Source organism: Notothenia rossii (assembly GCF_949606895.1).
Source record: "Notothenia rossii genome assembly, chromosome: 2".
NCBI lineage: Eukaryota > Metazoa > Chordata > Actinopteri > Perciformes > Nototheniidae > Notothenia > Notothenia rossii.
The window spans coordinates 46,707,120-46,732,020 of NC_136904.1; the positions used below are offsets into that span (position 1 = coordinate 46,707,120).

General features: G+C 41.8%; 1 protein-coding gene across 5 annotated transcripts in view; it reads left to right on the forward strand.

Annotated features, from left to right (window-relative positions):
* The window catches only part of LOC307029305 (uncharacterized protein), a 33,453-nt gene extending 8,927 nt beyond the window's left edge, over positions 1 to 24,526 (forward strand). For 2 of the 5 annotated variants that reach the window (XM_079665148.1, XM_079665150.1), the window contains one exon: positions 15,236 to 24,526. In XM_079665148.1, the coding sequence (XP_079521274.1) occupies positions 15,595 to 17,424 (1,830 nt within the window). In that variant the 5' untranslated portion in view covers positions 15,236 to 15,594 and the 3' untranslated portion in view covers positions 17,425 to 24,526. Of the gene's footprint in view, positions 1 to 401; positions 14,615 to 15,235 lie in introns of those variants that run through there. The other 3 variants (XM_079665147.1, XM_079665149.1, XM_079665151.1) reach the window with 3 other exon arrangements.
* The last annotated feature ends 375 nt before the right edge of the window (positions 24,527 to 24,901 follow it).

Here is a 24,901-nt window from a genome sequence, read left to right on the forward strand (position 1 = left end):
TGCAATCATAAATAGGTGTCAGAGGGCTGAACACTACCAACATGGACTCAAATGATCTTCAGAAGACTGGAGAATAGCTAAATAATTTAAGAAGCTTTCTTTATGCCTTCACATATTGTCTGCCATTGCTCGCAAATTATTTCATGTTCTCTATATTTCTGCCTTTCTCCAGTCTCTATCTGAAGTCTGAGCTGCTCTCAGCAGGCCGATAAAGGAAGAAAGCAGTGTGTTGTTTGCTGATGGACCCTCAGTGAAGCCCGGCTAACAAAAGGCATGTTTCCCTCTGTACACTGATGGAGCTAGGGGATGCTTAAAACCAACCTCGGCTCCGCGTGTCGTTTTAGTGAGCTGGGTAAAATCATAAAAGAAGGGATTAAGAAACACCAGGATACAAGTTAAACAATAATCTGCTTTAATGATAACAGGTAACAATACAATTACAAAGGAAGTACTTCCTGCTCTTTCTCCTGTCCTACTCTCTGGTCAGCCTGAAGAAAAAAGAGAGCGAACCAAAGGAAAACACAGCCTTTCATACAAAAAGCCACAAGAGGCATAGTGTGGATGCTCCCCTGTGGGTTCATCCATTGCTAGAGGCAAACACGAGGGCGTGTGTAGCCAATCAGCGCGAGCCAGCCAGGAGACCCGGGAAACGAAAAGTCTCTTCAGTTTGATGAAAAACAGACACTTTCGGTTTCCGGCACGGACCGACTCCAAATAACAAGTTTGTTTATCTTATCTCACATCTTGCAGCCAGCACACACACATTCACCTATATGGTTCTCTGTCTGTGGCCACCTTCCCCCCTCAGGTTACTACACACAAGTTAACAATATGTTTTAAGATATAGTTGTTATAGTTGGCTAAATATACGTAATACATGTAAATTACCCTCATATCAAATAATAAAAAGGAAAACATTACCTTTGCTCTCAAGCAGTCCTAGAGATGCTTTTCAAATAGTCAAACTTCACACAGGCCCAGTATAGAGAACACACACTCATTTGTCCTGCAGCCTTTCCAGCCACTTGAGCTATTGTTCACATCTTTACTTCAAATAAAAGGTTTCACATTGTATATTTCCAGCTTCTTTTCCACAGACTGCTTATTATTTATACAAAGTAATTAAACACATACATATATTTTTAAGATATGTAGATTTCCCTGATATTTTCACCTGCTGTATATAATGGAGAATGTCTCCTTCCCCCGCCTTCTCTTCTCTGTCCTGAAAAGCTGCTTCCATTTCATATAGAGTAATTAAACATGTTTAAGCTAATTTCTCAACAATGTTTGTAGCATTTTAGTACTCACACATGAAAGAACAAAACAGAGAAATCAAATAAAACACCCACACACCTAGTTTGAGAAGTAATCACATGTAGCTGCTCCAAAAGACACACACTTTCTTATCCTGCATATCTTTAACAACAGTTAATTATTCTTGCCGCTTAAAGGCTTCTGGGAACTTTCGTTCACCTCGACGTCCGCTTTTACTGGGATGAAATACATTTTATAAATGGGAATAAAAGATCCCTGTTCTCCAGATGTCTGGGAACTGCAAGGCAGAGGTCACAGGTCACTTGTATTCTCCCTACCCCCAAATAGCCAAAAAAAAACACCCTTTTGATTACACATAAAAGTGGAAGAAAAAGACTATTGCGCTAATCTACTTTTACTAAAATGGGACATCGTTTCAGGAATATATGAAAAACCTCTCTATATTTAAAGAGGAAAAATGTACTTTGTCCCTTCAAATTTAACACACACGAATATATAAGGTGACATTAAAATAAATATATCACAACACACAGCCGATTCTTCCAGTGGAGGCTGAAGGTTATGACGCATCCTCTGCTGCCTTACACTAACGAAATATGTCTTTATGTTGAAAAGACAAGGTACAACCTTAATCAGAGAATGTCGACTATATACTGTATTACTAATATATAATTGTTTCTATAACACGTTCCTGCAGCTGGATGAATTTATTTGACATCTTATGTAACAGATGTGGAGTGGGGGAAGAGAGATAGAAATCATAGAGGCAGAAAAAAAAGCCGGTAGGATTGTACATTTCAGAAAAGTGTTATTCAAGAGGCAAATAACTGTCATACGCTCCCTGAAATCTTCCCCTCGTCAAATGGCGTGTGGGTTTGCTCAGCACTCAAAATAAATTGTTTTTCTACCTTGGGATTGAAACTGTCACTGTGATCAAGATGGAGTTGAAGGGTTGCTGAGGTTCATTTAGGGCAACATACTTTACACAGTCATCTGTTTACCCATCAGTCAATGGGGCAGGATGAGAGTCGGGATGACTTCATCAGGACCGGGAGAAATGGTTTCATGCCACAGAAAATAATACACACATCACAGTGACCTACCTTACAATGAAAGGCCTACATTATAACACCTTAACATATTATGATATGTGAACTAAATGTGTATACTGTATACAGGTGCATCTCAATACATTTGAATATCGAGGAAAAGTTAGTTAATTCCAGTAATTCAATTTAAATGGTGAAACTGATATATTATATAGATTCATTTTACACAAAGTGAATTATTTCCAGCGTTTATTTGTTTTAATTTTGATGATTACGAAATACAGCTAATGAAAACCCAAAATTCAGGTTCTCAGAAAATGTGAATATTACATAAGACCAATACAAAAAAAGGATTTTAAATACAGTAACACAGTAAGTGTGCTTTATTGGCCAGCAAACTGGCCTGACCTGAACCCTGTAAATAAACTAGAGGGTATTGTCAAGAGAGAAGATGAGAGACACCAGAGCCAACAAGGCAGACGAGCTGAAGGCCGACATTTTGGTATAAAGAAATCAGTTTTTTGTATTGGTTTTGTGTAATATTCAAATTTTCGGAGATATTGAATTTTGCGGTTTTCATTTGCTGTAAGCCGTAATCAGCTAAATAAACAAATAAACACTTGAAATAATTCCCTTTGTGTGTAATTAATCTATATAATATATGAGTTTCACCTTTTAAGTAGGATTACTGAAATTAATGAACCTTTCCACGATATTCAATATTATTGAGATGCACCTACATAAGCAGGGAGAAAAATAAAGATGGCGATAGCAGACGCTTGATTTCCCAGCTCCGTCAGACCCGTGATTAAAATAGTCAAAACCCAAGAGATATCCGACGAATGAACACTAGACTGAAGGATAGAATCCCCAACTCAATGAGCCAGGGCAAGAGAGAAACCAAGAAGAACGCTAAAACAGGAAAACAGGAGGAAATGAAAGCTAGCCAGAAGCAGCTAATGCTAACGGACAGCATGCATAGCATGCGTAGCATGAGCAGCGAACCAACAGGTGGTGAATCAGAGATGCTAGCGGAGTTGAGAAAACTCAGACAAGAAAACAGTGAGTCCTTTAAGGACACTAAGCTATCACTTAAAGACCCTGTGAAGCGTGCACCTGTGCATGATCTGTTATGCTAATACGTATAGTAATGACCAAAATTGTCCATTGGAACCCATATCAAAAGATGTTGGAATAGCAACGAATTTGAAGAGTTTTGAATTTGCCGGGGAAATCTGCAGTCGACCTTCGCCTTCGTGGGCGTGGCTTGCGATCTACTGCGTGACTTCACGAGATGGACGCCGCCGCACTGTTTACATTCACCACCGTTCACATTCACCACCGTTCATTTTTTCTCTTTTTCAAAGTCGAATTTCTCAACGTTTTTGAGCTAGTATTTTCATCGAAAGTGTGTCGGAGTCGACTGGAAGTGATTGCCAATCGAGAAAACCTGTGAAGAAAGAGGGATGAAAAACACAGGGGAAACGATGCATTGCCGCTGGCTGTAGTAATGTCAAGTCTGCCGAAGTGGCGATGTTTCTGTTCCCAAAAGATGAAGGTGAGCCTGGCTGGTGTCATTGTTTCGTAGATTCTTTGATTGATCATGATAAATAAAGGCCACTGGTCGATTCGAGAGAGAGAGAAAGAGAGACTGAGAGAGTTACAGGGTTGTCGTTAGCATCTGGTGCTAGCTCGGAGCTAACGGAGATTAGCTGTTTCAACAATAAGGAGAGGGAGAGTGCTCTCCTGTGGGACTGAGAGAGATAACGTCAGCTCAGGGAGGTAAACTGTAGCCTAAGTTATCTCAGTGGGTTTGGTCACCTATGTAAACAAATATTTCCATCTATGTAATATTAGTTGTATAAAATAGGTTAAGAAATCCTTCCAATGTTTTTTGATTATTGAAATATATGTTTCATATGAGTGTTGAGAGCTGTATCCATAAATCTCTTAATGTTGCCCTCAAAGTGCACCAAATTGATCACTTTCCTCATCTATCCTGTCCGAAAAGCTGTCCAAATCAATCATTTCTCTCACACTAGTATCACTTTCCAAAGTCTCCGCCATGTTTACAATCGCAACTGGGTACATCTTGTGACGTCACAGCCACTATCGTCTGCAACTTCCGTTTGGCTCAGACGGCAAAATTAATAATTCATTAATTCATTAATTATGAATTATTAACAATTATTTTAGCCATGAACAGGCACAATGATATGTAAGGAATGAAACTGCCATTTCATTTTGGTGCAAAAACATGCACTTCACTGGGTCTTTAACAGACTGGAATCGTCCATGACTGAGATAAAACACAAAATAGTGCAACTGGATGAAAGAATAACAACGGCAGAGAATAGAGTGAGCGCCACGGAAGACAGAAGCATACGTCAAGAAAGGGCTGTGGGCTGCTTACTCAGGAGAGAGGCTAGTTTAGCAGCAAAATGCCATGACATGGAAAAACGACTTTGGCGCAATAATATCAGGCTGTACGGAATAAGAGAGGGAGCTCAGAAGGACGACATGATGTCGTTCATAACCGCACTCTGTTAACTATGTTCGTTATTCTCCCGTCCAGGAGAGAAGCTTTAAAAGGAGACTAAATGGAGTCTCTGTGAAAGTTCAATTGGGTACTTTAATTAAAAAAGGCGCGGGTTGGTCACAAGCATGATATTGTTCAGTCAGACAAACAGCTGTGATCCGCTCCTCGATAGGGAAGAGAAGAGAATGGATCTCTCCTCCGGTGCTGTTATATATCCTCTGCTGGCTCCTCCCCGCCAGCCGGCTCGCCTCGTCTCCAATGTCCGTTATTGCATTTAAACAGAGGATAGGTTCTTTTCACATTCAATATATGCTTAACACGCCGTTTCTCCTCATATTCTTTTTCATCACTTTTCATTTAACACATTCTAAACGCTGTAATCAATACTCTAAACAATACTTCTCGGCTCGTTTGGTTTCCGGTCATTCCGGATGTTGTCACATGCTACTCTCGTCTGTAAACAATAATGTATTCAAATAAACTGTACCTTCATTTAATATTCAGCATGGTAGTATCTCGACATCTATAGTTGTAGTGTTAAATCAGTAGGCTTCGGTTTGCACCACTCCATATCATTTCGCTACTAAATTCACCTCTTCAGGAAATCGTATATTAGCCACATGCTAAATGCTAACCGTAGATGAAGGATTTTCAGAATAAAAGCTTAACTGCTTGTGCACAAGAATTTCTGGTTTTTCAGTATAAAAGAGCATTAAAACTGACGGCATGTTTAAACTACATTTCCCCATTAAAACATTGATTTTAATTTCTAACAACTCTTACACACAAAGCTAAAGGTACCGGGAGACACGGAAATTAAACTTGAAAGAGCGCACAGAGCCCTAGCTCCTATGCCCGCCGAGATCCATCATTGTACGATTCTTGGATTTCAGTGTCAAACATATAATACTGCAACAGGCATGGAAACAACGAGACATTGAATTTGAGGGCCAGAGGGTGTACTTTGATCAGGATTACTCCCCGGACTTGCAAGGAAAAAGGAAGAGAGTACGAGAGGTGTTTAAGCAACTGAAGGAGAAGAATATCAAGGCTCAGTCACCATACCCTGCACAGTTGAAGCTTTTCCTGGCCACGGGAGTGAGGGTGTTCCCCAAACTGGTAGAGGCACAATCGACTCTGAAAGAGTTTGGAGTCGACGCAAGAATTGAGGAACGAGACATACTGGAGAGGGAGTTGACGCAGGACAAGTGGTCGACCCAGGAGAATTGGAGGAGGAACCAGATGCAATTGAACCCCACAGACGTGAGAGCTATCATTCACGGAGACAATGGAATTAATGACTGAAGGGTCGTGAGTAAAGTGATAATTCGCGAGTACAGGGGATATAACATGGACTGTGGGGTTGATTGACTCATGATAATAATTTGTCGGATATGGATAATTTGATATAAAAGAAGTGAAGATGGCAAAGATAATATTTAGCTGTGTATATGAATAGGGTCTGAACGAGGAGGGGGGGAGCGAACACCGCAAACTCTGGCTAGAGTATTGCAGTCAAGGCGACAAGGACTACAAACCAGGGCAACCTGGTGGACCGTTGCATGCGCACTTTGTGCGTTTTTCCCAGAGAGCTGGAGCTCTCTGCCCAATTCATATGGGGGGTGCGATGCATTTTTTGTTTTCTACTGGAGGCATTCTACCAGGCACTTGGAAGTTCATCATTGTTTATTGCAAAGTGTAATACTGTTCTATCATTTATTGGTTATTATTGTTCAATGTTGTTCGGCAAACATATGTATAACCACCTGGATTTCGATTTACAGTTGGCAAAACACTGAAGTGGGGTTTGAAACAAAGAACAAGACACAATGCAGGTTTAATAGTTCATTTAAATTACTGGTCATAATATGAATACATTGAATTGTATTAGTTATAATGTAAAAGGAATCAACCACCCCATAAAGAGGAAGAAAATGATCAGTCAATTGAAGAGATTGAATTGCTCAGTAGCAATACTTTGAAGACAAAGAGGGACGCCATGTTTTGGTGGTGGGGACAATTGGGAATGTAAATATAACTATTTTGAATGTATATGCTCCAAATGAAGAAGATCCCGGCTTCTTTAAAGAAATTGCAACACTTCTAGCAGAAAACGCAAAGTGAATAATCATAGTCTGTGGGGATTTTAATTGTGTTATGAACCAAATAATTGACAAACAACCACCTGTACTAGGACCACAAACACGAAAAGCTAAAGCATTATGTAACATGATAGAGGAACTTGGGCTCACAGATATATGGCGCTTACAACATCCTAGAGACAGGGACTTTACATTTTTTTCAAAAGTGCACAAGATTTACTCCCGAATTGACCTCTTCTGTGTCTCCAAACAGGATGCCCATAAAGTCACAGATTGTCACATTGAACCCACTACCATCTCAGATCATGGACCAGTGGTAATGTCAATCAGGTTGGAAGAGGAGAAGTATTATAGATACTGGAGGTTGAATGTTTCATTATTAAATAACATAATAATTATTATAATATATTATAATTATTTGGAACATAATGATAATGGAGAAGTTTCGGTATCAACAGTATGGGAGGCAGCTAAAGCACTTCTAAAGGGAAAAAATAATAGCCCTCTCCTCGAGATTGAAAAAATAACGTGAAAAGAAACAATTAGATTTAGAAACTTGCATACGAGAGTTTGGAGCAAGAACACATAAGGAAAAAAAAAGAATCCACCCTGAAAGCTCTTGACCGATGCAGACGAGATTTGAGTGACTTATTGACATATAAAGCCGAAGGTGCTTTACGATTTGCTAATCAGAGATATTGTGAATCAGGAAACAGAGCGAGTCGGCTATTAGCATTTCAGTTACGTAAAACACAAGCAACCAGGATAGTTCCGAAGATTATGAGTCCCTCCAAGAAAAAAATGGTGACTCACCCTAAAGAAGTAGCGGAAGCCTTTTCTATTTATTATAAGGCACTCTATGACTCGCCAGTGGTAGAGGATAAAGCAGGAAAAATTAGAACCTTCCTTGGTGGATTGAATTTAACTAAATTAAGTGAACAAGAGTAAAAAATGATGGTGGAACCAATCACAAAGGAGGAAATTAAAGAAGTTATAAAGAAGTTTAAAAACAATAAATCACCAGGGATAGACGGGTACCCGGGGGAGTTTTACAAATGTTTTCAAAAGGAGATCACACCACTTTTGCAAAGAGTATTTAATTATGCTCTTAAGGAGAACCAACCTCCCAAAACATGGTCTGAAGCAATAATATCTATGATTCCCAAGGAGGGCAAAGACCAGGGCCAGCCCTAGACTTTTGGGGGCCCTAAGCGAGCTTTGGCTTGGGGGCTGTGAAGCTGACAATTGAGCGGTCCGACCAAGTAATGAGACAGAGGCAGAACGTCCAAAATTATAACCTGGTGTGGGCATTTATTAAAATCATGTGCACATAGTTCACAGCCTCAATCCTACTGTTCTCCCTGAACACATCCTGCAGCCACAAGGATCCCACACACACTCCCCCAAACAGAAAAACCCCAGAGCCTAAATGCACAACCCAACAGGACACAGGTGAGGGGGGAGGAGCCAACATAGGGCACCAGGTGCACACAATCCAGCAACAAACATAACAGGAGGGGGAACACTTTTCAAACACAAACATATAACTGAACAGAATTACACACATACAAACCCAACTAAACGCAGTCAGCACTTGTACAATTAATGCCACTTAACGCTATGATTTCTACACCCTCACATATTATTTGCACCCGGATTATTCTTAACCGCTGTCATTCTACACCAGCATAAGCACTTTCGGCGCTCTTGCTAACTCCCCTATCTTGTCAGGCGGAGCCGAGGACCCGACCAGCATTTCAATTAATACAGTTTAATCCTTTAATAAATACTATCTCAATAATTAGTATAAATTATATAAAATGTGCAAATATGCCATGCCAAACGGTACTGTGCAATCACGCTAATAAAATGCAAAACTGTTAACTAAAGTGCTGAGCTACAAGACCCGAAGCCGTCAGTCCACAGTGACGAAGTTACCTTCGTCACAGGGGCCCCCCTCACTCTAGCGCGTTCTCACTACACACAACACGGAACCAACTTGTGTCTTATGATGTTAGCATAAGCACACATATTGTATAAATAAGCATGTAAACACCGTGGACCTAACCTTCTCTACGGGGGTCCTCACCTCTTCTAAGGGGGTCCTCACCTCCTCAAGGGGCATGCTCCCCCAGGAAGATTTTTTTTTTAAATATTGAAGTTAAAAGCATCAATCTGGTGCACTTTGAGAGCAAAATTAAGAGATCTATGGATACATTTCTCAACACCCATATGAAACAGAACTGTAAGTAGATTTTTCTTTATGGATATTTTACAAATCACTTAAACTGTATTCTTGTTTTGTCATATAGTATTTCATAACTGTTTTTCATTTATTCTCTCTGGCTGTCCATCTCATAATGTTCACATAGAAACTAGCTGTCAATAGGAATATCATTCAGAAGAATTATAATTTCTTGCAAAAATCTGTCAAAAAGAGGTTGCACATTTAAATTCAGGTGTTGTTATGGGAACGTCAGTGGCCAAACAGCCACATTTACTGCTGCAAATACGTTCAAACATGCTGTCGACACGTAAAGGAGTGGCAACTATGCCACCATTTCAGCTGACTTTTTCTCAGAAATACTGTCACATAACATCCATATATTTCAGTGCTAAGCTAGCTATGAAACACTTTGGCTGCGGTCAGATAATCCAAAAATCAGCTCCTAAATTCTAACCCTATCGTCTATTCCTTGACCTCTGAGTGAAACGTCACAGGGTTAAGGGATAGTGGATAGGAGAATTCAAAAGGATTTAGGAGAAGAGACTGTGGTACTTTAGAGCAGTGGTTCTCAACTGGTCAGGCCTCGGGACCCACTTTTTCCTTAGTCAATAAATCGCGACCCGAAATTTTGAACCACTCAAATCTATTCAACAAAAAATCGTGCAGTAAAATGTACTCTTTTCAGCATACATTATTAATTAAAGTGAAGTACAGTGCATATATCCCTTATATCCCTTCACAGAACTAAAGTATGCTTTTAAAAAAGGTTTAATGAGATGATGGAATCAAAGCTGAACTATATAAAAAGGCACACATGCTGAAAACCCAACCCCAGCAGCGGGGTCTGGGGGATTCTCCCCCAGGAGATTTTTTGAAATACTAACATATAAACTACCCATTCTGGTACACTGAGAAGAAAATAAATAAATCTATTGCTACCCGTCATATTAATAATATTTTATGCCATTGTTTGTTTTTCACTTTGTTCTGACAGCTTGCTGCTCCACTCAGAGAGAAGAGTAAAGAGGAGATAGTCTGGGTGAAATACTTTAAATTGTGGGTAAGGGTAGATAGCCCCCCATTGTTCTGTGACCTGTCAATCATCAAACCGGGGGTCATATTTCATTATGTGTTCATTTGTATCTGAAGTTGTACCCATGGATGTATAAAGAAGAGTTCTACTGCAAAGTTATTCTCCGTGGGGACTTCCGGCAACAATCTTGATTCTGATCAAAGGCCAGAAGACTCGGAAAAACATCAGCAAATATATTTTATTGAGAAGATGATCACTACGTGACAGAAGTTTTCAAAACCGTTCATGGTCTCCGGTACTTCCAGTCCAACGCCTACTGCATGCACAGCGTTAGAAAATCGGGCCTTCAAATTAAAAGTTGGACTTTTTAATTCCCCCCCCCCAAAAAAAAGAAGGAATTAATTTTTTTTCTTCACTCACACATCTGCGACCCACTTGAAACGGGTCCGCGACCCACTTTTGGGTCGCTACCCACCAATTGAGAACCACTGCTTTAGAGAATCCACTTTCACTATTCAACGTGTTTATGATGTGCCAGCGGACGTCATTTTGTGCGTCTGCTGCTGTGGGGAAACTATGGAAACTACAGTTTTCTATACAACGGACTACAACATGGATGTTTAATAAGAACGACGGACTCATCTAGAGACTCTGCACCGTGCTCTGATGCTGTTGCTTTATGCTTTATGAACGTGGACAACAGAGAAACATATTCTTCATGACCAAAGTTGGTATTGAAATAAAAAATGAAAGTTAAACTTATGCTCGTCACCCTCTCCCCCCGGTCCACATTAATACAAATGATCCCAATACGTATGATTGTATGAACTATGAAAAGATCTTAAAATCAATACAAATGTATTTATTATAAACATTAGTCTTTAACATCTATCACTGTGTATATCACCATTCAAACATCTTTTAAAAGTTGAACAAACCCCACACAGCTCAGTGAAATGTTGACTTTATTTGATCATTTCAGTAAAAACTAACGTTCATATTTCTCTTTTTGATTATAGTACTGATGAACGTTCAAAACAAAGCACTTTGGCAACTTACCACATACGTTTTAAAATGCTTAATAAGCACCGTAACTTTCATGATATAATTTCTCCGTCATAATCGTTTGTTTCCGTGAACGGCCGACTGTTGTGTGACTGCAAATGCTGCGGCTGCAAGGCATTGTGGGGCAGCATTTTCTCCTCTCCTTTCGGTAAGGGAGGTCCAGTGGTTCCTAAGCTAAAGGAGGTTATAAAGGAAGTTTGAAATCTCCTTTCCTATCATGGAGAGAATTCTGGCTGCCACTGAGGGACTTCCGGGTCAAGACGGGAGAGGACGCTGGCGTTGCTTGTTTGCCGCTTCTCCATCTGCGTTTTAACTTATTTTTAGCCTTAACCGAGTTTTATTCTCTTTTCTGTACTCTCTCAAAACGGTGTTTTAACACTGTCTCGTTTAGCTTCGTTGTTTTTAGCCTTGCAAGCCTGACAATTTTCACAGCCTACCACCTGTGATACGGCTGAAGTCTCCATACCTGCTACGCTGTAGCTAGCCAGCTAGGTCATCGCCTCTGTGGATTTTCTGCCCAGTTCTTCAACCTCTGAGACACTGTTGGATTTCCCTGCCTCCACCAAGCATCTCTTGGGGACTTCTCAGACAGTCCAGAAATAAAACACAATTATCCTCGAAACTCCTCACCTACAACTGTCATGAATTTCCTGGACATTCTGTTGCCAAAAAAGGAGATGATTTTATATCTCGCCCGCGTTACATCCACAAAAGCGCACGGCGAAAGTTTGTTTACTACGGGAGCACCGGCAGCATCCCGTCGCTCGTGACTGAGGGATGCACTGGCGCATCTCGGGTGTATCATCGGAACGCTGCCGCAATGTCACCATCTGCTTCGCGCTGTGGACAATCTTCCATAAACGATCGTTTACTCCGTCCTCAGCAAAAACGTGTGGTAGCCTCTGCCTCTACAACCCCTGTAAGCATTGTACTTTTTAATACACAGTCTCTCTCTAAGAAATCTGCTCTGATGCATGATTTTATCGACGACAATGGCTCAGTCTTGATATTTTTAACTGAAACCTGGCATAAAGAGGGTGTTTTCTTCCACCTAAGTTAAGAATCCCCTCCTGGATACAACTACATCGAAAAAGCCCGTGCTCATGGCAACCAACGGTGGCGGCATTGCTGTTCTGCACAAAAAAACTACTATTCTCCAACCACTGACTATTCCCCATACTCAGTCCTTTGAGTGCCTTGCTTTGAAATGTTTTCCACCCAAATCACTGACAGTTGTACTAGTCTACCGTCCTCCAAAATCCAACTCATCCTTCATCCCAGAATTGTTCAACTTCATCACCTCAGTATGTCCCACTCTCTCCAACATTGTGATACTAGGCGATTTTAATATACACGTGGACTCCCCCAAATGCTCCATGGTTGCCGAATTCCTGTCCTAACTCAACTCACTAAATCTGACACAACATGTACATGGGTCCACCCACAATCATGGTCACACACTTGACCTCATCATCACCGGAAACATACCTGCATCAGACCTAAACATCTCTGATCTTGGAGTGTATGACCATCAGGCTATCTCCCTAACGTTGACAATCCCATCCTCCAACCTCACTGTGAGTCATGAAGTACCGAAACATCCATAATCTGGATACTCCACTTTTTCTCAAATCTATAACACCAAACCTTTCAACTGATCTCCTTTCGTTTTCCCCCGACGACATGATTGAGCTCTACAACGACACCATGACCACCACGCTCAACATCCTGGCTCCGGAAAAAAGGAGGAAAGCCACTTTCCAACGGTCCTCCCCCTGGTTCACGGACGACCTCCGCTGCATGAAAACCTGCGGTCGACAGATGGAGAGACTATGGAGGAAGCAGGCTCTCGCCGTCCACCTACTGGCCTTCAGAGAAAACCAAAGCGCCTATGCTACTGCTCTAAAAAACGCCGCTCTTCATACTACTCGTCAATAATAGACAACGGCAAAAGCAATCCTAGAACCTTATTCTCCACTATCAACGGCCTTCTCAACTCCACCAACACAGGCCCCCCAGCTGCCTCTCCAGAACTCTGCAATAACTTCTCTGCTTTCTTTCAGACCAAGATCGCAGATATCAGAGCAACCATTACAGCCTCAACAGTAGCTCGGACCCCACCCACCTGCTCTCCCTTCATCAACGGCATTACCCTCTGCAGCTTCAACGAGGTGACGTCATCTGCACTGCTAGCTTGCATAGGCTACCAGCTGCTCCCACGACCCCATACCCACCCCGCTGCTAAAAACCTGTTCGCCAACCTTGGTTAATTTCCTGACAACACTCATCAACAAGTCACTACAGACTGGTGAAGTGCCTGTCCATTTCAAAACAGCAGTTGTCACCCCACTTTTGAAAAAAACAAATATCGACCGAGAACTCCTCTCCAACTACAGACCTATCTCCAACCTCCCGTTCCTTGCCAAAGTACTTGAGAAGGTCGTGGCCGCACAGCTCCAGTCTCATCTGTCTGACAATAAAATGCATGAGATCTTCCAATCAGGTTTCCGCCCTGCACACAGCATAGAAACAGCCCTAATAAAAGTAGCCAACGACCTGCTGATGGCAGCCGACTCTGGGTCACCCAGCATCCTGGTCCTACTTGACCTGAGTGCAGCTTTCGACACAGTGGACCATACCATCCTCCTCTTCCACCGCCTCGAGACCTACACGGCTCTGAAGTGGTTCTCCTGCTACCTCACCAACCGGAAGTACCAAGTGTCTCTGGGGGGTTCCAGGTCTGACGACACCGCAGTGACATGCCGTGTCCCACAGGGCTCAGTGCTGGGGCCGATCCTGTTTTTAGGGTCATATCATCAGACAACATAACATCAACTTCCACTGCTATGCTGAAGACACCCAGGTCTATATCAAAACACAACCCAATACCACCAATACTATCCAAACACTAAACACCTGCCTGGAAGACATCCGCTACTGGATGACCACCTCCAGCTCAACAGCAGCAAGACGGAGGCACCACCGACCAGCTTGCCAAGGCCGCCAACATCAGCCCCTCCCTTGATGGTCAGCTCATTTCTCTCTCCTCCGTTGTCACCAACCTCGGTGTAAGGTTTGTCCCCACTCTGTCTTTCCAAGCCCATATCAAACACATCACCAAGACCTCCTTCTTTCACCTGAAAAAATGTCCCGACTGAAGCCCTCACTCTCAACTGATGACACCAAAAAACTGGTTCATGCACTCGTCTTCTCAAGACTAGATTGTTGCAATGCACTCCTATCCGGTCTCCCAATCAAATCCATCAACCGCCTGCAACTTGTCCAGAACAGTACAGCCAGAGTTCTCACCGGTACAAAAAGGTACGCACACATAACCCCCATACTTGCACAACTACACTGGCTCCCAGTCCACTACAGGATCCAGTTTAAGGTTCTGCTCCTCACTTACAAAGCCATGAATGGACAAAGCCCAAACTGCTACTATTTATCTCTGAATATTGTCTGTAACAAACGTGGTAAAAGTTATATCCCAGCGGCATAGCAGACCAATTGTTCAAATTGTTCTAAAAGCACCAAAATTGGCACACATGTAGATTAATACATTCTGAACAATTTTGGATATGGAGGCATTTAAGATTCTCCCCGTAGCAGATTTGGCGGCCATTTTTTTAAATGGCCGCTATTTACCATTAGCGTCATTGAATATGTACCATAATTTGTCTTTTTGTGGATGCTAGATAAGAGGTGATAAGTGTGCTAGAGGTGATAAGTATTGTACAATTACACATACTTGTGTGCTTACCAAATATTGATGATAGCCATTTTGACAAAATGGCTACCATTTTACAAGAAAAATGAATTTTGCAGCGGCAGCGGTGGTGGCAGTGACGGCGGCTGCAGTAATAGTATAGTGTTGGTAGTCATGGTACTTGTAGTAGTAGGTTGTGGTAGTGGTTACAGTGGTGTTTTGTGTCTTTGCAGGTGAGGCTTTGATGGCCATTCAACTGGCGGTGGATTACAGCAGCAGCAACAGCAGCAGCACCACCTGACATCAGAGACGCGTTGTCAGAACTGCAGCCATGGCAAAGAAGTTCCAACTGGTCGATACTTTTGAGCAACGTACTCCCACAACACCTCCTGAGACAAACTGGAAGCTGTGTCTTGTATGTCAAGAGGAGACAACAGAGTCACTTGTCTACCCAGTACTGTCTAAACGCAGAGACCCTGGGAGTGGATACACGACAATGGCTGCAAACTTGGTCAAGTTTGATTAACTAGGAAAACTGCCAAGAACTGTTCAGTTACAGAGACTAGATGAAGGACAAGGTGTTGAGGCGACAATGGTTGCCCACCAGGCCAAGTGGCATAAAACATGTATGCTCCAATACAATAACACAATGCTACGAAGAGCAGAGAAGAGACCCATCGCAAGCAGCTCAGCAGTTGGTAGGAGTGACGATGTCCCAGGCAAGCGCACCAGATCACTTTCTTCAGAAGCCACTACCAGCGACGCCTCCTGCTTTTTCTGTGGAGAGTCTGGCACAGAGACCCTACATGAAGTAGCAACCTTCCAGGTGGACACACGCGTACGGAAGTGTGCAGCGCAAGTTGGGGACAATGAACTCCTGGCCAGGCTCAGCATGGGTGATATGGTGGCTCTGGAGGCCAAGTACCATTCCAAGTGTTTGTTGGCTCTTTACTATCGTGCAAAGACCACTGTAGAAGCCGACCAGAAAACTGACCATGAAGGTGTGATGTCAAGAATCGTACTGGCTGAACTGGTCCTTTATATCGAGGAAACCCACCTTGAAGAGGGCATCGCCCCAGTCTTCAGACTCGCAGATCTTGCAAAGCTATACACGACAAGAATGGAACAGCTCGGGGTTGCTTTGTGCAAGAAAGTTAATAGCACAAGGGTGAAAGAGCGCCCGCTAGCCCAGTTACCAGGCCTGAGAGCCCAGAGTAAAGGCCGAGATGTTCTACTAGCGTTTGATGAAGACATTGGTGAAGCGCTAGGCAAAACCTGCGAGCAAGACTGTGACACTGAGGCAGTTCACCTTGCGCGTGCTGCACAGATAGTTCGTCAATATATGTTTGAAGACACTGACCGATTCAGTGGATCATTCCAAGGCGGTTGTCAGGAGGACTCTGTGCCAAACGTACTAGTTGCAATGATAAATATGGTGCTGGATGGCCCCAGCATCAAGAACCAAAGCCATTCTTCTTCGACACAAGCAGCTCTTTCCATTGCGCAGCTTCTCAAGTTCAACAGTGTCAAGCAAAGGCGGAAGCAGGGAGCAACCAAGACACAGGAGCCTCCAGCTGTCAGACACAGTACGTCTCAAGAAACTCCTCTTCCAACCTATGTTGGGCTGATGCTGCATGCTGAAACACGCAAGAGAGGACTTGTGGACAAGCTCTTCTCTCTGGGCCTAAGCATCTCATATGACAGAGTCCTGCGTCTTTCTGCCCAGATGGGAAACAGCGTGTGTCAGCTGTACCACATAGAGCAAGTGGTCTGCCCGCCTACCCTGCGTAGCAATGTGTTCACAACTGCGGCTGTGGACAACATTGACCACAACCCAAGTGCCACCACAGCCAAGAATTCATTCCATGGAACAGGAATCTCGCTTTTGCAACACCCAACGTGTGCAGATGAGGGAGTGGATCGTAGCATTGCTCTCACTGGGCGTGATACTGGATCAAAGACGGTTGAGCCTCTACCAGAATACTACACGGATGTACGACCTGTTGCTTCCTCTGTCAAAGGGTCAACGGTCCCAGCTACTTCTGTGACCTCTCTTAGACGCCACAACTTTGAGCAGCACATAGAAGATGAGTATATGTGGCTGGAGAACACGAGAAGTGTTCTCAAAGATGATGTTGAGGCCTGTGAAAACACATCATGGGCTGCATACCATGCAACGCACCAAGATCCAAAGCAACCAGTCATCACGCCAACGTCCCTGCTTCCCTTGTTCCAGGAGAGTGCTCACACTGTGGCAATGATCAGACACTCTATTGATGTTGTCAGGAATGCAGTTCAACATCTCAACCCAGGCCAAACTCCAGTTCTGACTTGCGACCAGCCACTATTCACTCTAGCAAAAAAAAAAAAGATTAGGACAGATAACTTGCTAGCTAACATTATGATCTGTAGAAATTCATAATCCTGGTGACCAGATTTGAAAAGCTCAGATTCATAATTAACAGGATGGACGCTACTAGTTATAGTGTGGCAAAAGCTACGTTATTGTATTACATGTATGTACTGCAGGATTACACAATACTGAAAGTTATTGTATTGGCAACTGTTTATTGTGTCCTCTTCTTGAATCCACTTAGATTTGTTCATTTATATTAGATCTATCCATAAATGTATAACTGTAAGTACTGTGCCTAGAGACTGGGCTTTTGGTCGACTATATAACTACAATCTGACCATACTGTAAACTCCCCGTACTCTGTGTATTATTTTGACTACCATTCCATTGCAATTTTGCCAGCAATTTGAACTAAAAAAGCAACTTGAGCAATTAAAGTGTGTTCCTGAAATCAGGTACTGGTTATTAGAGGTATTATGTCATCGAATATTGAAATCTTCATCAAATTTCCACTTTTTCCACAAAATGGCGGCCAGTTTGGGGGCCATTTTTGAGAAGATTCATCTAAATATCTGTTAAACACTTATTGATGTTAATTCTGATGTAAAAAAAATGAATTTTGGCCCATCTAGCACCATACTAACGACACATAATGAAGTCTATGTAATGACGCTAATGGTAAATGGCGGCCATTTTTCAAAATGGCCGCCATATCTTCCACAGGGCTAATCTGGAATGCCTCCATATCCAAAAATGTTCAGAATATATTAATCTACATGTGTGCCAATTTTGGTGCTTTTAGAACAATTTGAACAATTGGTTTTGTATTTTTTACTATGCCGCTGGACTATTATTCTTTCAGTGAGACAACAGAGCAAGCTTCTACAGTTGCACTACGTTTTGATCACAGTTAAATATTATTTTGATAATAATATATATTTCAATGTTGATGAACTTCATACTGTTCATTCATAATCTGATTGTCTCTTGTAGCTCACTGTTGAAATAAAAAAAATAAAAACATTACAATTACAAATTAATTATATCTACTGCCCCTAAACACATCGCTTTCATAAATAACACACTTGTTCTGCAATAATATGTTTTATGTTTCCTGTCATTTTTGTTAGGAAAGGACATGCCTGAAAGACATGACTCAACATTTTCTCCTTCTCTGAGGGTGAAGAAGAGCATCCAAGAGGAACATTAAAAGCTGATGTTATGAGATTTTAAAACCAGTACAGGACATTCACTAACAAAGTACTTTTATTGTGAAAACACAGTCAGTTGATCGAATGCAGCTATTTCCACATCTACGCTTCTTAATATTAAAAAAACTATGAATGTGTCATACCATCCTAACGGGAAGAAACTCAGTTAACTGATGATACAAACTATTTTTACCGAAAGAAAACACAAGTTTCAGAAGAAAGGTCTAAATGAGCCCTGAGCGAAAACACGCTAACGCACTTAGCACAGAACTCTAGGTATAAATCGGACAAAATACTTATCGGATCTGCACAAACAAGCTGTGACTCCACAGATTCTAGAAATATAAGTATCATCATCACTGAGCGATCAGAACTCGCGACAGGGGAAGCAAATACAGACAAAACACGACGTAGCTTTAGGTAGCAAAACATGGAGATATGCTCACCTTTTGCTGTTATTCTGATCAAAAGTTGTGTTCAATGGCATTAAAACGAGAAAAATGCGGCTGAAGGTCCATAGGTTAATCCAATGTGTCTGTCACTTTGAATCCTGTGAATGCAATTCTTACAGTGCAGACGCGTTTCTGCTTGCTCTTGCCTCTGCTTACGTTTTTATGCTGTTTTTCTATTTTTCTTTTTCTGAAAACTTTGAGCAGCGGCTCCTGGACATTAAATTATCACTGGGACAGTTATTCCTCGTAAATAGACGGAGGGTTTCAGCCATATTTCAATATTTTTACGACGACCTCAGTCTTACAGTGGCGTGGCCTAGCAACAGCTAAAGCCTGGTACAGCATGCTATTTAGCTTAAGCTAGTTAGCAGCAAAATGCCTCCGTTCTCTACAGATGACTTCCACAAACTTCTACAGAAGATGGCCGTGTTGGAAATGAAAATGCAACGGTTGGAAGTTAACGTGGAAGTGAATAGACTAGGCTGGAATGACACCACTTTACCAGTGTTGCAAAAGAATGGACAAAGGCATGCTAACTCAAAGCTAGTTAGCAGCTACAAGGAGTCCAAGGAACAAGAGGGCTGTGTACCGGGTGATAAATCTACAAGTGGTAGTCCTCCCTCAAACTCTCTGGGTGCAAGGCCGAAGAGTAAATCATTTCCATGGGATGTGGGAGGACGAGCAACAGGCAGAGCCCAGCGCTCTGAAATCTGTGATGCGACCGGCTGGCCTGCATTGTTATCACCCAGGAAGAGCACCTCTTCAACCCCTATTCATACTAGGAAACAGCCGTGGACAGCTGCTAAAGGGAGAACTACAAACAATCCTCCTAAACCACCGAGTGTGCCAATCCAGAACAGATACGCTCCACTGACACAGAACCGGAGATCTCTTTCTGATGACCTGGATAACCTGCCCTCTTCACACAGCAGGGTAAGGACCAATAGCTACTCCAAAAGTAAAAGGCTAGAGGGAAAGCTAACGACTGGGCCTGAAACTCTGATTGTGGGTGACTCTGCTGTAAGAGATGTAAAAAGTCTGTGTAGTAAGAACAACACCAAAGTACTCTTTTTTCCCAAGGATATGGTCTCTGAGTTGACTGAGAAGATCCTGCATATTGGGGCTGAACATCCGACTGTGAAAAATGTGGTACTGCATATTGGAAAAAATTATGTTGTGAAACAACAGTCAGAAATGCTGAAAAAAGAATTGAAATGTCTGTTGGAAACTGTCAGCCCTCTACCGCCAGTCAGAGTGGAGAGATTCAGCAGACTGTTTGCACTGAACAACTGGCTTTCAACTGTCTGTATTGACCATTCTGTCAATTTTATTGATAACTTGAACTTTTTCTGGGACCGCAGACATCTTTTTAAGGCAAATGGAGTTTGCCTGAAAAGGTCAGTAGTGAAATTGTTTATCTCTAACGTATTCAACTGCCTACGTCATCAATCTGTTCCCTCTGCCAAGGACAAGCAACAAAAGGAATCAAAACAAGAGAAAGACACAACACATCGCTCAGAAAACCTTGAAAATCTATCACTGCACCCGCCTGAGGAATGTCTTGATTATGGGAGACAAATGGAGTCTCCACCGCCCTTCACCCCCCCTATCACCTCTGAACATACTCTTCCCTCACCCCACAGCTCTCTCTACTCTCCGTTCACCCTTTCAGCCTCGCCCACCCTCCTGGAGATCGCTGAACACATGAAGGAGATACAGAGGGTTGGCACCGATTCCTTCCTGGAGTTCAATAACCAAACTAAGGCGATACGCAGGGCTGGCAGCATGTCCTTTACCCCCACTCCTCAACGACGCTCATCAAAATCACCGAAGCAGAGACGCGCACCACCTCCCCTGTCTCCGTCACCGTGTCTACGTAAACCACCTCCTCCCCCTGGACGCACACCAAAACCCCCGTCACCATGCCTACCACAATCATCCGGACCGATACATCCTCCCCCCCTTCAAGACTTCTGTCTCCGAAGCCTGATAAGAATGTGTGTGTAAAAAACGTAAACACTGACTGATATATGCTGGGTCCAGGCTCAAGGGTGTATGGCACTCTCAGCTCTTTCCAGGACATGCCGGGGCCCTGCCTGCCAGTAGCTTTGCCAATATCTGTGTTGATAGGTAATAGATTAAGAGCGGTGAATCAGCTTAGAAACAGGATTTGCTCAACCGTTTGTGTGAGTTTATCACATTTAGAAGTGATTCCATGTCTTGTTACAAAAAAGCTGACTGATAGTGTGTTTAACAAACTTAAACTAGCTTTATTAAATGTCAGGTCTTTGGCAGGAAAAACATTTTTAATCAATGATTTTATCACTGAGCATAATCTCGATTTTATGTTTTTAACGGAAACATGGATTGAAATAAATAACAGTGCAGCTGTTCTTATCGAATCAACCCCTCCCAACTTCAGTTTTATGAGTCAGGAAAGAATGCATAAGAAAGGGGGTGGAGTTGCTATTCTGTTCAATGATTCCCTTCAATGCAGGAAGACATCTTATGGGAACTTTGCTTCTTTTGAATATGTGGCCCTTCAGCTGAAATGCTCCTCTCGAGCTCTGTTCCTAAATATCTATAGACCACCCAAATACTGTGCAATCTTTTTTGATGACTTTACTGAACTGCTGTCTATAGTGTGTATTGACTTTGACCGTCTAGTCATTGTTGGTGATTTTAACATCCATGTTGACAACCCCCAGGACAGAGGGGCTAAAGAACTGTTTTGTGTTCTTGATAGCTATGGACTGACTCAGCATGTGACGGAGCCCACAATAAGGGGCACACTCTGGACTTAATTATCTCAAAGGGTCTGAATATCTCTGAGGTTGTGGTGACTGAAGTTGCACTCTCTGATCATTCCTGTGTTTTCTTTGAGAGCTCTATTTCTGTTCACAAAAATGTTCAAAAAGAGGTAACCACAAAGTGATATTTAACTGAAAACACTAGGGAAATGTTTACTCAGAATGTTTCTTCCACACTTGCCCCTGCTAACATCTCAGTAAATGAGCTAGTAGATCATTTTAATTCAAAAATGTAAAATGTTATAGATGCCATTGCTCCAACTAAGATAAAGGAAGTGACTGGCAAGAAAATATCTCCATGGAGAAAGGCCATGACCGTTAGAAAAGAGAAAAAAGAGTGTCGAAAAACTGAACGCAGGTGGCGAAAATCAAATCTCCAGGTTCACTTTGAAATCTATAAAGAGAGACTTGGCCTTTATAATTTGGAATTGAAATTTGCCCGACAGTCTTTCTTTTCTGATATCATTGCCAAAAACAAAAACAACGCACTTGCCTTGTTCGCTACCGTCGACAGACTAACTAACCCCCCAGTGTCAGTAGCCTCTGAATTTCTATCCACCAGGGCGTGCAATGAATTTGCCTCCTTCTTCACTGACAAAATTCAGAAAATCAGACAAACAGTCAGTGCCTCTGCATCAGGTACAGCAAATGTTTTGTCTCTGTGTCCACTTAAAATCAATTCAAACACCATGACACAGATTAATGAAAAACCTAGAGGACGTTATACAACTTCTTAAATCCTCCTCCTGCTGCCTTGATATTATTCCAACAGGATTTTTCAAAGATGTTTTTCCTTGCATGACCTCAGATCTACTTCATATAGTAAACAAGTCTCTTCACTCAGGTGTTTTTCCACAGGCCCCGAAAACTGCAGTCATTAAACCGCTCTTAAAAAAGCATAATCTAGACGCTTCAGTAATGAACAATTACAGGCCCATATCAAACCTCCCATTTCTAGGTAAAATCATTGAAAAAGTAGTCTTTCAACAGTTGAGTAACTTCTTGCATTTAAATAACTGGTTGGATGTGTTCCAGTCAGGATTTCGTCCAAACCACAGCACTGAGACTGCTCTTGTAAAGGTCTTCAATGACATCCACTTAAACACAGACAGTGGCAGAACTTCAGTGTTACTATTTTTAGATCTCAGTGCTGCGTTTGACACTGTTGACCACAACATATTACTAGACCGACTAGAAAACTGGGTGGGACTTTCGGAAACAGTTCTAAATTGGTTTGAATCCTACTTGAAGGACAGAAACAACTTTGTTTCTATGGGTAAATACAAATCTGAGTTGACAAATATGAGATGTGGGGTTCCTCAAGGCTCCATCCTGGGGCCTCTTCTCTTTAATATCTACATGCTACCACTGGCTCAGATAATGAAGAACAACAAAATAAGTTAGCATAGCTATGCGGATGACACACACATTTACATAACCATTTCACCAGGAGACTATTCTCCAGTCCCAAAATACATTTCTGACCTCCTGCTAAATTACGAACAATCTCAGGTCTTCAGGGACTGGTCAGCTTTCTGTCCCCAGAGTCAGAACTAAACAAGGTAAAGCAGCGTTTAGTTATTATGCTCCAAATATCTGGAACAAACTCCCAGAAACCTGCAGGTCCGCTGCAACTCTTACTACTTTTAAATCCAGGCTAAAGACTTATCCTTTTGTCGCTGCTTTTAATTGAAACTGAACCGTTCTGTTCATCAGTAAAGTGGAACTTCTGTGTGAACTATTCATATCTTAAACTGCACTGTAACTTTTTATTCATGTACTTTTTTATTCATGTACTTTTTATTCATGTATTTTTTATTTTAATGTTTCTTTTATTATCTTTTACTGTTTTTAAATGCCTTTGTCTGAATGTCTTTCATTTTTGTAAAGCACCTTGAATTGCCTTGTGTTGAAAGGTACTATATAAATAAACTTGCCTTGCCTTTGAAAATATTCTTGATAATCCATCATTCAATTGTTATGTCAAAAACGGAGTTTTCATATTAGCTGCTAATGATAGCTTGTGTATGACAGCTTCCTGTTTTGGCTACGCGTCACTCTTACTCCTTATTTGGTAGTGTGTGTGTGTATCTGGAACTTCCCCTCGATTCTATTGGCTCTATCAGTTAAAAAGAGGTGTCAATCATCAAAATCGACGATGGGTTCCAGAAATAAGCTTTTTGTCTACTATCTCATCATTCAAGGGTGGTTTTTGACTATAAGTAATGGGGGTATTTTTGGACAGAAACTATACTTTACATTTTGTTACTATATGTTCAATCTGAATTTACTTTAAAATAAAAACATCTATATTAATTCTGACTTCTCTACATCCAACTCACAGGCATTGCTTTGAGAAAAAAGATTATTAATTTACCCCTTTTAGAAGTGAAAATATTCATTTGTTCTGGGCATGTCATTTTCGAGCCTGAAACCTGAAAAACAGGCTCAAGGCTTAATAGGTTAAAGGGCCCATGTCATGCTTTTCCAGTTATTACCCGTCCCCTTGTGTGTTATGAAGGTTTTTCTGCATGTAAACGGTCTGCAGAGTCAAAACCCCTCAAAGTACACCCTGTAGCGAGTAAAACTCTAACACAAGGACCCAGGGCCGTTTCTTCCTATAGGCGGACTATGCAGATGCATAGGGCCCCCGCGGCCACTAGGGGGCCCCCAAGCGGAAAGTAATTTTTTTTTTTCTTTTCATCCAAAAAACAAAAAAAGTCGAATTCATACACACAAAGATGAACAAAATTAGTAGAAGTGGGGGGGCTGAAGCATAGCTTATGTAAAGTAGCCATCCCGTGCATCATCCTAACACAACATCGGCATTATTGCGTCAAAAACGTATAGAAATGAAGGAGTACAAAGAAATAAAGAAAACAGGAGAAAAAATTTAATAAAAGTTAGGGCAGGAAAACAATATATATATAGATATATATATATATATATATCTATATATATTAGGGCTGTCAAGTTAATAAGGCGTTAACGCAAAAAAAAGTAACGCCACTAATTATTTTAACGCGATTAACGCATGTGTATTTTTGGTCCTCGGCCGCCCCGTAGTTTC